The sequence below is a fragment of the Pseudorca crassidens genome, chromosome 16 (genome assembly GCF_039906515.1).
Source record: "Pseudorca crassidens isolate mPseCra1 chromosome 16, mPseCra1.hap1, whole genome shotgun sequence".
NCBI lineage: Eukaryota > Metazoa > Chordata > Mammalia > Artiodactyla > Delphinidae > Pseudorca > Pseudorca crassidens.
Window position 1 is genome coordinate 11,398,035 of NC_090311.1, and position 12,913 is coordinate 11,410,947.

General features: G+C 44.0%; 1 protein-coding gene across 2 annotated transcripts in view; it reads left to right on the forward strand.

The window, feature by feature from the left end:
- Window positions 1-7,563: 7,563 nt before the first annotated feature.
- The window catches only part of MCMBP (minichromosome maintenance complex binding protein), a 67,894-nt gene continuing 62,544 nt past the window's right edge, over window positions 7,564-12,913 (forward strand). For both annotated transcript variants that reach the window (XM_067709234.1, XM_067709235.1), the window contains exon 1: window positions 7,564-7,909. In XM_067709234.1, coding sequence (XP_067565335.1) covers window positions 7,852-7,909 — 58 coding nt within the window. In that variant the 5' untranslated portion in view covers window positions 7,564-7,851. The remainder of the gene's footprint in view (window positions 7,910-12,913) is intronic.

The following is a 12,913-nucleotide window of genomic DNA, read 5'->3' on the forward strand; positions in this document are numbered from 1 at the left end:
CTGCAAAGGGGCCTCGGACGAGGGCAGCTGCTGCACCCGAGGTTGCGAAAGCCTGCTCCAGGTGTAAATAGAGCAACATGTGCGAACCTGCCCTTAAAAGTTGTTTCCTACTACCCTGACCGGCTTGCTACATTCCTATTTCCATGAAATACTTGTAAGAAAATAAACTCATCTAGACAAAAAACCAACAAGACCCATGTATATGCTCTGAGCTCCCAATCACCTTTTTAGTCCCCATGCTTTTTGTTTTGTTCAGATATTCATTCAGCAAATATTATTATGTGAACCTGCTCCTATGCCAGACACGGGGGATACAAGAGTGGAAAAATGGGCAGAGCCGTGACAGTTCACACTCTAGGGGACAGCCACCCTCTCTTGCTTCCATACTCACCTCCACCTGGCAAGGCAGGTGAACTGGGAGGATGAGACACAGGTGACTGAAGGGAAAGTGTGCTAATTTCTGATTCAGGGAACACAGTGGAACAGGAGGACAAACTGGAACCTAAAAATGGAGATGCCTGGCCATTAGATATACGGCTCTGAAACTGAAGAAAGAAGTCCAGGCTTAAAATGAGATGTAGGAGGCATCAGCTCGCATGTAGGTGATTCAGAAATTGTGGGAAAAGAGCCTTGTGTTCTGTCACTGTCAGAAATGGCCATTCTTTTGGAGGAAGGTTTGTGTTGCTTTCTGTACAAGGTGATGTGCTGGGCACCAAGTCAGGTTGACAGATGTGATCAGAAAAAGCACAGGTGGGAGGTAGTCCCCACACTTTAAATATGATTACCACATACTCGAGAAGATTCTTTAACCTGGAAGATAATGATTCAAACAAGACCCACAAAAGGAACAAGAAATGGCAATTTAGAAGAAATTACCAACACAAGAAGGCAAGAACTTTCAAAAATCTATCAATAATATCTTCAGAGGGATCTGCAACCAAGAAACAAGATCAGGGTGATGTGTAAGACAGAAAAGAAAAGAAATATTTAGGGAACAAAAAAGAAAGTCAGTAGAAGGAAAAAAAGTATGAGGAAATTTCTCAAAAAGTAAAGCAAAAAGACAAACAGATGGAAGCTAGGAGAGAAGCCTAAGAAAATTAGATTGCCATGCAAGAAAATCCAATATCTGAATTTTAAGAGCTCTGCTAAGAGAGACAGAAAGTACAGGGGAGGGAATCATCAAGGGAAAAAAAATTTTTTTTAATTCCCAGAAATGAAGTATACAAGTTTCTCATTGGTTCCCAGCACAATGGTTGAAAACATACATACTGGAGCATTGGAGACAAAGATCTCTAAAGGTTCCAGAAGGATAAAAACAGGTCAAATGCAAAGAAATTCAGCTCCCAAAATATTTACCTCTCAAGCACACTTTCTAAGAAAATATGAAGGACTTGCTCCACCAAAAGTAAAAGAATAAGGCTAAGAAAGTCTTCCTATGGGGGATGCGGGTAACATGATAGCCAACACAGGTGTACAGGGGAATTCAAGCAAATTCCCAAACAGACCCCAAAATGCAAGGACTCAAACAAATGTTCGTGTCTCACTCACACAAAAGTACATGTTGGTGACCAGCTCTTGTCTTCAACATGGGGCTTCTGAGGCTGCTCAAGTTGTTGCCACCCAAGGAAGTTGGAAGGGGTCAGGCAGTTCAGGGACAAATGTCCCATCTTAACAAGTGAGACAGAAGTTGCACACATCACTTTTGTTCACATTCCACTAGTGTGAACTTCGACAAAATGCACTCCTTTGGGGTGCAAGAAGAGCTGGAAAATACACTCCCCGCCTGGGTACCCACATCGTAACTACAATTCTGTAACTATTGAGGAAGAAGATTTTGGTGGGCAAATGGCAGTTGCCATGGCAGTCTGTCCCTCTGGCCATAATGTACCCACCCTTATTCCCAAATAGAACATAGTCATGCCCCAAGGCGTAACCAGCTGCATCCAGCTTAAAAGTCCAGGATCTCTAGGCAGCTCAGCCCTTTCCAATGCATCTGGATGTGGTTCCTCAGGAGCTACGACTAAAAGACACCCAATAGACAGTTGTGGAGCAAAAACAGGGTAACTGCAATGGAGACTCCCACTGGGAAAAAAAGAGGAATGGAAAACACAGTAATCACGGTTCCATAGAAATGACTGAATCCTGCTAGGCATAAATTGAAAATACTCCTTGCCCTGACAGTGGAGAATGTTTGTGGTTAGTCCTGACTGTCTTTGGTTTGGTCCTCTGTAAATAACTCCCCAGTGCGCAGTTCTTCCTGGCCCTGGCTTTGCCCTCTGGGGGTTTCTCCTTGACCATGGTCATCCAAGGCCATATGTGAAGTAGCGCTGGGAAGCATGCCCTCTTTGGGGGCTGTACAGCTTTGGCAATTTACTTCCTGCTGGTATGAGTTTGGGGCCTGAGACTTGCTTTCAGGCTTGAACAGTTGCAGACTTTTTCAGGCCAGGCTTCTGTTTTTTTTTTTGTTTTGTTTTCTGTTTTGCGGTACGCGGGCCTCTTGCTTTTGTGGCTTTTCCTGTTGCGGAGCACAGGCTCCGGACGCGCAGGCTCAGCGGCCATGGCTCACGGGCCCAGCCGCTCCGCGACATGTGGGATCTTCCCGGACCGGGGCACGAACCCGTGTCCCCTGCACCGGCAGGTGGACTCTCAACCACTGTGCCACCAGGGAAGCCCCTCTCCTGGTTTTTTTTTTTTCCAATAACTTCCATGTCTGACCTGAGCTCTTTTTTCTCTCAGCCTAATGTTGGTTAACTTGAGGTCATCTGAAACCAGGCTACAACCTTGATCTGATCTTTGCCACAGGGCTAGATTCTCTAGTTTACCTGAGAAGTCTTCAAGGACCCTTGAAAATACCTTTGAGTGAATCCTCCTAGGGTTTGAACACCGAATTGATTGGTTTTTCCAGTCCTGGAAGGCCCCAATTTCTCCTATGCTGCCTAATCTGGTAGCAGTGGCCACCTGTGGCTATTGATCATTAGAAATGTGGCTGTCTGAATTGAGATGTGCTATAAGTGTAAAATACACTCCGGATTTTGAAGAATTAATTTTAAAAAGAGATCAATAGTCTTCATATGGATTATTTGTTCAAATTATAATATTTTTATATGTTGGGTTAAATATTTTATTAAAATTAGTGTTACCTGCTTTTTACATTTTTTAATTTAACTTTTAAATTACATATGTGGCTTGCAAGGTATATCTGAGAGACTGAATACACAAACAATGGCCAGACCATAGTTAACAATAGAACCTGTATCCTCTGACAGTAGAGCAATTGGTTCACAAAGGTCAGGACTTGGTTGATGAGTGCCAACTTTCCTATTTGTTTCCTTCACTCCCCAGAAAACAGGAATGGTTAAGAAATTCCTCCTTGGGAATTCCCTGGCGGTTCAGTGGTTAGGACTTGGCGCTTTCACTGCAGGGGCCCAGGTTCGATCCCTGGTCTGGGAACTAAGATCCTGCAAGTCATGGGGGCAAGGCAAAAAACAAACCAAACAAACAAAAAAAAAATTCCTGCTCCCTTTTGTATTCTAAGAAAGGGTTAACTGTAAAGGACCACCTTGCTCTTGCACATTCCAAAATAAGACTCACCCCTACCCATCCTCAATGACTCCCTTGTTTTATAAAATCTCAAATTTTACCCCTCTTCTTTAAAAATGTCCTGAATGCGTGTTCTCCCTATTGCAACAGGCTGAATAAAATCACCTCCTTCATTGTCTGAGGCATTTTGTCTTTCACCTATTGTCATCCACTATCCAACCACTAAACTAGAGCCACGTTATTTTCTATTTGTTACGACAGCACACCACTTCTGATAATACTTTTTGTATTATTTAGGGTAATGCTAGCAGCTGTTAAGAAAGAGATCTCGGAATGCAATGTTCCTATAAAAATCCAGGCTGCCTTTAGCACAAGGTCATTCTAGTCATCACCATCCCATCCATCAGGAAGGAGCAAAGAACATATCCAGGGCCAAATGTTTAAGAAATTGAAGTGGAAGTTCCAGATGTCACATTCCCTCATGTTTCTTTGGTAAACCTAATCACACAGCCCTACCTAGCATCAAAGAAGGCTGGGAAATGTAGTCCCTAGCCAGGCAACCAACCTCAGCTATGCTTCTGTAGCTAGGAAATGCAGTTCTTCCCTGGGAAAACTTTATATAGCCCTGGAAGGAGAGAACAGACTTTTTTCAAAGTCTCAATGAACAGATGAATCCTGAAGAAGAGTTAGGATAATGGTGGTAGAAGATCCTAAGAAGTAGAAGGCAACAAAGGCCAGAGTGGAATAGGCAAAAGGGCTTTGGGAAAGATGTCCAAGAAAATAAAGTATATAAAATAGCTGATGTCTCTAAATATCTAGAGAGGAGATTTGAGCAATTGATGGAAAGTGTGCATTACCCATTCAGCAAATATTTATTGAGCATCTATGATGTCAGACACTGTTCTAGGTGCCGGGGAACAAGGCAGCATACAAACACCAAAATCATTGCTTTAAGGATCTGGTGGAAATTTTAGTGCAGCTGAGGCTGAATTTGTGATAAGTATATAGAAAACAAGCAAATGTTTAAAAGAAATTTTTACCCCATCCTGAGGCAACTACATTCAATTCTTTCTGCTGATTCTTTCTGTATTTCTATATTTTTAAATTAACATGATTACATGTCACTTCTGTTCCTTTTTTTCTCCTTTGCATTATGTGTTGACTTCCCAGATGAAAGATGAGGATTTTGCTCTTTTTGGTCTTCTTTGTCCTTATCACATATATGAATCCTATATATCCTCATCCCCCTAGCCTCCTAAAGTTAAGTTATACGGACTGCCCTGGTGGTGCAGTGGATAAGAAGACTCCACGCTCCCAATGCCGGGGGCCCGGGTTTGATCCCTGGTGAGGGAACTAGATCCCAAATGCATGCCGCAACTAAGGGTTCGCATGCCACAACTAAGAAGCCTGCCTACCACAACTAAGACCTGGCACAACCAAATAAATAAATTTAAAAATATTTTAAAAAATTATAATGTTGGTTAGGGGCTTCCCTGGTGGCGCAGTGGTTGGGAGTCCGCCTGCCGATGCAGGGGACATGGGTTTGTGCCCCGGTCCGGGAGGAGCCCACATGCCGTGGAGTGGCTAGGCCCGTGAGCCATGGCCGCTGAGCCTGCGCGTCCCGAGCCTGTGCTCCGCAACGGGAGAGGCCACAGCAGTGAGAGGCCTGCGTACTACACACACAAAAAAAATTATAATGTTGGTTAGATTAATATTGAAATTGTAACATTATTATGCTATTTAAACACTATTGATAGCCATATCATGCAATAAATTGTGATTCTTTTAATTTTCTATTCAAGTTTTTGTTTTCCTACCTTTAAGGCTTGGAACACTTTTCCCTCACACTTTTCACCTAGCTAACTCTTATTTATCTTTCAAGTCCTAGTGTAAATGTCACATTTTCAAGAAATCCCTGAAGGATCCTTTCCCCACAAGACTCCCTCACTAGAATAGATAGTGCTGTTCATTCCTCTTATAGAACTTCACTTTTTCTTGCCTGGCACCTATCATGGTTGTAAATGAATAGTTATTTAGTAATAAGTCTCTCACTGAACCACACATACCATGAAGGCAGGGATGGTATCTCCCTTTTTCACCCCAGTATTTCCAATGCCTTTGGTAATTACTTGTAGACAGTGTTACGTAACATCCTCCTTAAAAATACGGACTTGGGGTGGGGGCAGAAGTGTGATTACCAGTGGTGGGAAGAGAAAACTTGCCATAGAGAAGTACTCTCAGGGACCTTCCCTTGGCCTTTTAAATTTTCATAACTACTTATTAGTAGTGTCAAAACATCTTGCCCCAGGAAAATTAGAGGGTGAAATTATTAACATTATAAAGTAATTACATTTCAGTAGAATCACAGTGTCTCTTTAAGTAAAATCTGAGCAATTGTTTGCTTACAAATCACTGAATACAGAGGTAGAAACCAAAAGCTTAAGTGTTACTAGCCACTGCTGAATTGCTATCCAGCTGAAATTTCATATAAAGTAAATCTGAAATTATCACAATTTAAAAGCAGATGTTCGGGATGTTCCCTGGTGGTCTAGTGGTTAAAAGTCTGTGCTTCCCATGCAGGGGGCAGGGGTTCGATCCCTGGTGGGGGAACTAAGGTCCCACACGCCCTGCCGTGCAGCCAAAAAGTTAAATAAATTAATAAATAAATAAAAGCAGATGTTCATGACATATATTTAATTTGTGTATTACTGGCCACAAAGCTAAAGAGGGGGTTTCTCCATTCAATACCAGGGACTTGGCAACCCCCTCTGTTCAATGAATGAATGAACAAAGTGGTGGTAATGCCAAAAATTTGAAACAGCTCCCCCAAACTCATCAGAGCCAGATGTATGATATAGTACGCCAGTCATAGTTATCCCTGGGTATTAGTTGCAAGGAGTTGGTTCCAGGACTCCACGGATACCTGCGGATGCTCAAGTCCCTTATATAAAATGGCATAGAACAGTGGCCCTGGGTGACCGGCCCTCTATACCTGCAGTTTCTACATCTGCGGATTCAAACAACCTTGACCCCTGGATACCGGGTGCAGAATGTAATCAGTTCACGGTGACAAATACAAAATAACCCCTTTTGCCCTAAGGAGGGCTTGAGACCTGAGTTCAGGTTCTCCAGCTCCCCACTTTCTAGACTCCATTCAGATCCTTCCGTTAATACGCCATATTTCAGCTGATAAGACTGGGATTTCTCAGATATATTCCAGGCCTAGGGGCTGTTTCATTACAGAACTTGCATATTTCCCAAATTTCCTCATTCAAAGGTTACTGTTGACTTGATCTTTTGTGTGTGGTGATGCCACCGTCTTCATTCTGAGCGTGTCCTGACACACACGTCCTGTAGGAACCTCGCCAAAGCTCCTCGGCTGTTTCCAGCTTCTAGGCAGACACAGGCCAGGGTATGTTTTCACAGTTATGAACTTGCCTCTCAATCAGGAACTAGTCCCTCCGCAGTGCCTGAGATAACAGAAAGAGAGCTTGGGATTTTTCAAAGTCCCCTTTATCTAAATGTACACCTTCCTCAGTGGGGTAAGACTTGATCCAGCTGAAGGAAAGTCACTACACAGGGTTTCGGGCAGGGAACCAGAAAAAAGAGTTGCCACCGGCAAAAACAAACAAACAAAAAAACACCAAGAGGACGCCATGAGGTGGGCAGACACCAAAGGCTGCTTTACACTCTAGTTTTGCCCAGCGATAACTTTGAGGTCTCTTTGGGTTTGTGCTTTGGGGCTGTTGCAAAGCCTGTGCAAGGGCTCGCACTATAAATGTATAAACCGGACCCCGGGAGTTTCCCCCTTCGGTCCTGCTGAGTGACACCCAGCAAAACACCTCCCTCGGCCTGCGACGCCGGGCTCCGGATCGTGAGGCCGCGCCTGCCCTTCCTTTCGCCCGTTTCTAAGATGGCGGCCGCTCTGCCGCCGCGGCCCCGCCCCTCCCCGGCCCGCCCCCTCCCCCCAGCAGGCCCGCCCCGCCTCCCCGCCGCGGGACCGCGCAGCGCGCTCCCGCCGCCTCTCCCCGCGCGAGCTCCACCCAGGTCGCAGGCAGCGCGGTCGGCGGCGCCTATTTCCCGCCATTGTGCAAAGTGGAGGTTGGGGGCCCGCACGCGCCGCCTGCCCGTCTCCGGCAGCGCCTCGCTGCTGCAGCCACAGCCGCCGTTCTCTGAGGCGCGGGGAGGTCGGGCGGCCCGCGCCGCGAGGCTCACCCTGCGTGGGAGGGCGCGGGCGAGAAGCGGCCGAGCCAGCGAAGAGGAGCAGCGGCTCGGGACGCCGGGCCGCGCCGGCTCCGGCCCGTCTGCGAGATGCCCTGTGGGGAGGATTGGCTCAGCCACCCGCTGGGGATCGTGCAGGGCTTCTTCGGTGAGTGGCGGCGCCGGGGGCGGGCTAGGGGGGCCGCCGAGTTGACGGAGCCCCGGGCCCGGCCCCGCCGCGCGGCCCCACGCGGGGCTACCTCGAGGGCTCGCGCGGCCGAGACGGCCAGCCGGGCCTGCGCTGGCCGGCGTTCCACACAGCGAACTTCGGGCCGCGGCTTCCCGGGCCCGGCCGCAGGTGCCTCCCACCTGCCCGATTCGCGATTCGCAAGCGGCCGAGGTTACGCCGCGAGGAGCGGGCGGGCGGGCGGCCGTGATTGACGGCCTCGCTTCCCTTTTTGGCCCTGCTGGCGGCCCGAGCCCCGCGTGCGGCACAGCTCGGAGGGGCCCTTGAACCTTCGCGAGGGCCGGCGGAGATGGGGTGAAGGAACAGCACTTTGCCTGGGGGAAGCCTGCAGGATATTTCAAAACTTCCGGTGTGTCGGGGGAGTACTCGCTCCCTCGCAGCAGAAGTTGGCTCTAACTCCTGTATTACACACATCCTCTCTTTTCGAGATAAGATATAGTGTTAACAGCTTAATTTTTCTTTAAGGGTGCCTTTAAAACCAGCCGGGTCTCCATCTCCTCTTGTGCCAGAGGTAGCAAGAAATGTTGAACTACTCAAACGCGCTCCTACATAGAAAGAGCTTAGAATGTGGCAGGCAAGCTTAGTAAATTTTAGCTGCAATTATTGCTAATGCCACTTTTCTGGTAAGGAAAATTTAGGTTTGTTTGCAGTTAACTAGGCATTTTGGCCACAACCCCCATGTGTTTTGCGCTTAGGAGTGGTAGACGCAAACCCGAACAGAAATCAGTGTGTTAGATCAGAACACCTGACGTGTCAGGAGGTAACTTAAACTTGTTGAGTGGCCTTCCTCACTTAAGACGTTGTGGGATATTAGTGAGAACGCCTATTAAGAAGCTCAGTAGTCCCCAGCAGCCAAAACCGATGGCAGAAAATGTGTGTACTTCTTGCAGGAAAGGCTCACTCAACAAATCTTCATTCATTTTCCTTATAATTTGAACTAGTTTAGTTAGCTGGTTTCCCAGGCTGAAACTAGAAGCAGCAAATGAGGAGAAGGGCTGGATAGGCAACCGGACTGTAGGCAGTGAACACCGACAACCTGATAAAGAAGAAATTTAGAACTATGCATATGTTGTTAAAAAAATTTTTTTTTTGAATCACTGTATATCCATCAAGGGTGCTTTTGAGGAAGGGGCATATACCTCTCCACTGAATCCTAGTGATTGATGTTCGTAATGAATACTGGAACTAATAATTGATTTCCAAAGTGATGGCACCAAAATGTGGAGTGAAGATTAAGTTGCACAGTAGGTTTAGGAGGGTTCAGGGGCGTAAGTACTTTTTAGGAAAAATCTTTCAAAAGTAAGTTTTGGTGCTTAAAGGGTGAAGTTCCCGTTATTGATGTTTAGAAAATTTATTTATGAGAAATACCCCTATCCTAGTCTTGCTGGATCAATGAGATGATTTTATATTTGGTATATATTTGAATGTATTTGTGTCAGATTTTGTCTCCTGCATGTATGATCCTAAGAGGCAGACGACTCATTATAGTACAAAAGGTGTAATTTGGATATAAAATATTGGCTTCACAGTATTTTGTAAAGTTTGTGTAGTGTTGTGGGAACCTGGACCTTGTGGATGTGTTTCCCTCCAGAATGTTTTGTTCTCATACAGGTGTGTCTTACAGAGAAAACAACTAATACTTACAGTCATGATGTTTTTGTAGAAGCTGTTCTGATGTATAGTATATATTTTTGCTATATTTTCCTATCACTGTGAATATATTGAATAACTTTATCATAACAGCATTTACAGGTGAGAAGTAAGTGAGGTGTTAAACTTGTAGACTCTTTTTGGTTTAGTAGGAAATTGTTTTGAATCCATCTTTCCCCCAGATAGAAAAGGAGTGCCCGTCTGTTGTGGTTTATGAAGCTTCTGGGCCCCGCCCCTGCCCAGCTCTCAGACCTCATCACTATATTCCCCCTCATATTGAACCTTTTTTCAGTTCTTTGATTTTGAACCTTGCCTCTAGGCTTTCTGCATAGGCTATTTCCTTTGCCTGGTCCCCACTTCCTCTCCCAGGGCCACTTTCCTGGCTAAATCTTACTCTTCCTTTGGGAACCTCAGTTAGGTACCTCCTGCTGCATGTAATTATAGGATCCTGTGTGGCCTAGAAATTAGCTTGTAAAGCATGTTGTTGAAATCACTTGTTTCTTGGGTTCCTCGGCTGTATTTTAACCCTGGGAATTCAGGCCGTGTATCTGCTTTATATACCTGTACATCAGAATATACCTGTACATCAGAAGGGCTCCGTGAACATTTGCTGAGGAGAGGCAGTGGAAAGACTGATTAATCAATCAGAAATGGTATAAATTGTGGTGGTTACTGTGACCACAAATCTAAACTAAGGACAGTCCTGGTGGACATTGTATTGGTTCAGAGAATGCGATGTGATCGTACCAGGTATGAGTTACTCTCACATGCAAATCCTAATTCTTTTTTCTTAGTTTGGATAAGAAACTTTGAAATTCTCTTAGAGGCCAATCATAACTGTATGAATCATAATTCATCTTTGTGAACCAATCCATATTTTGAATTTGTATCTGCCATATTACAACTGTTCGTATGTAAATTTTTTCCTATAAGCCTTCATAAAATGCCTTTTATGTTTCTGTACCAGTTTCTAAAAGATTTTATATGTAGACTCTTGAGGGCCAAAGGCTTAAGATTTAGGAATACTTTATTGGGCTCTGTTATGTGCGTAATGCTGATGGCTCAGTCCCCACAGTGCTTGTTCATTTACTGACCCATATTAAATTGCTTCCCTTAAACAAGAGCAGGAATCTTAGATGAGAAAAAGTTTTGTATGCTTCTTTTTCTTTTAATCATTTTTTATTTTAAAGAAGGAGTTTTTTTCCTGTGAATTAATAACTGCTGTTAATTTCAGAAAAGTAGGAATGCTTATCAACTGATTCTTTATGTACGTTCTCTTCACTTTGCTGGTTGGGTCAGGATTATTAGTTCTGATTATATTCAAGGCACTTTGGTCATATCTAACAGAACTAGAACTAGACTAGCTCATGAAAAAAAGGACGTTGGTGTGCGGAGGAGGGAAAGGAGTAGTATTTTATCACTAGCAGTTTAGAGAATTTAAAGCAATAATAAAATCATCTAAAAGTCTGTCTGCTTTTTTATTGTCACCATGATTCTGTACCGACAGTTCACCCCCTTTTGTCTGTATCCACCTTCGATCTCTCCTACCACCTGGCCCTTGTTAGACCACTGAAAAAAAGTGATTTGTTATAAGGCTATAAAACCCAAAGGCAGGGAGGGTGGCTTGGTATCCCAAGAGACTGCTGAATGGAATTGGAAAACTAGGAGGAATCCAACCAAGCAGTGCTTCTCAGTTTTTCTCCCTTAGGCTATGTTCATCTCTGCACACAAACTTTATCTTTTTCTGTTCCACAGCTCCCAGTTTCACCTGTCAGTTCCAACCCACTGGAGCTAGCATCTTTATCTCAATCCCAAATTCCAGGGTTAGAGAATCTGATTGGCCCACCGTGGAGTCAGGGGTCCACTAGTCAGCTATGGCCAGGGCAGTGTTATGTAGGATAGTCGTAACTATTGAGGCCCATACCTCAGCAGTGGGGGAAGTTCTCAGAGAAGATGAATGGATTGGGCAGCTGTGGCAGAAGCATAAATACATATATCTATACATGTGCATATATGTGGATATATATACGTGTACATATATGCATTTTAAAATTATTGAATAATAACTTGCCTATGGTTAAAAAAAGCCAGCATGATAGTATTAAATGAAGAGTAGAAGTATGCTGCTCTTCTCCCACTGAGGTCACCAGTTTTAACTGTTTCCGATTATAGTTCTTTTTTCTTCATTGAGATATAACATAAAATTCACTGTTTTAAAATGTACAGTTCATTGGGTTTTAGTATGTTCACTATGAGTGCAATTATCACCACATTATTTCCATCACCCCAGAAAGAAGCCCCATTATCTGTTAGCAGCCACTCCCAACTGCCCCCTCCTCCCTCCTCTTGCAACCACTAATTTACTTCTGTCTATGGTTTACCTAATCTGGACATTTCATATAAATGGGCACATATAACTTGTGGCCTTTTGTGTCTGGTTTCTTTAACGTAGCATAATGTTATCGAGGTTCATTTATGTTGTAGCATGTATCAGTACTGTATTTGTACAGTACTGATACATGTATCAGTACTGTATTCCTTTTTATGACCAAAGATAATGTTCCATAGTATGGATATACCATATTTTGTTTATTCATTTATCCATAGGTGAACACTTGGCTATTGTGAATAGTGCTGCTGTAAACGTTCATGTACAAGTTTTTGTGTGAATATATGTTTTCAGTTCTCTTGGGAATATGTCTCAGAGTGGGATTGCTGAGCCATCTGGTAATTTTATGCTGGAACTTTTTCCCAAAGTGTGTGCACCATTGTACACTTCCACCAGCAATGTGTGAGGGTCCCAATTTCTCCAGTCCACTTCAACACTTGTTATGATCTATTGTTTTATTAGTAATAGCCATCCTAATGGGGGTGAACTGGTATCTCATTGTGATTTTGATTTGTATTACTGTAATGATAATAGTATAATAGTGTCCTTTCATATACATATAGGCCATTTATATATCTCATTTGGAGAAATGTCTCTTCGAGTTCTTTGCAGGTTTTTGTTGATATTTTTATTTTTTTTGGCCACGCCACGCAGCTTGCAGGATCTTAGTTTCCCGACCAGGGATTGAGCCTGCGCCCTCTGCAGTGAAAGCGCAGAGTCCTAACCACTGGACTGCCAGGGAATTCCCCTTTGCAGATTTTAAATTGGGGTTTTGTCTTTTACTGTTGAGTTATAAGAGTTCTTTATATATTCTGAATATTAGACCCTTATCAGATACATGATTTGGAAATATTTTCTACCATTCTATAAATTGTCTTTTCACTTTC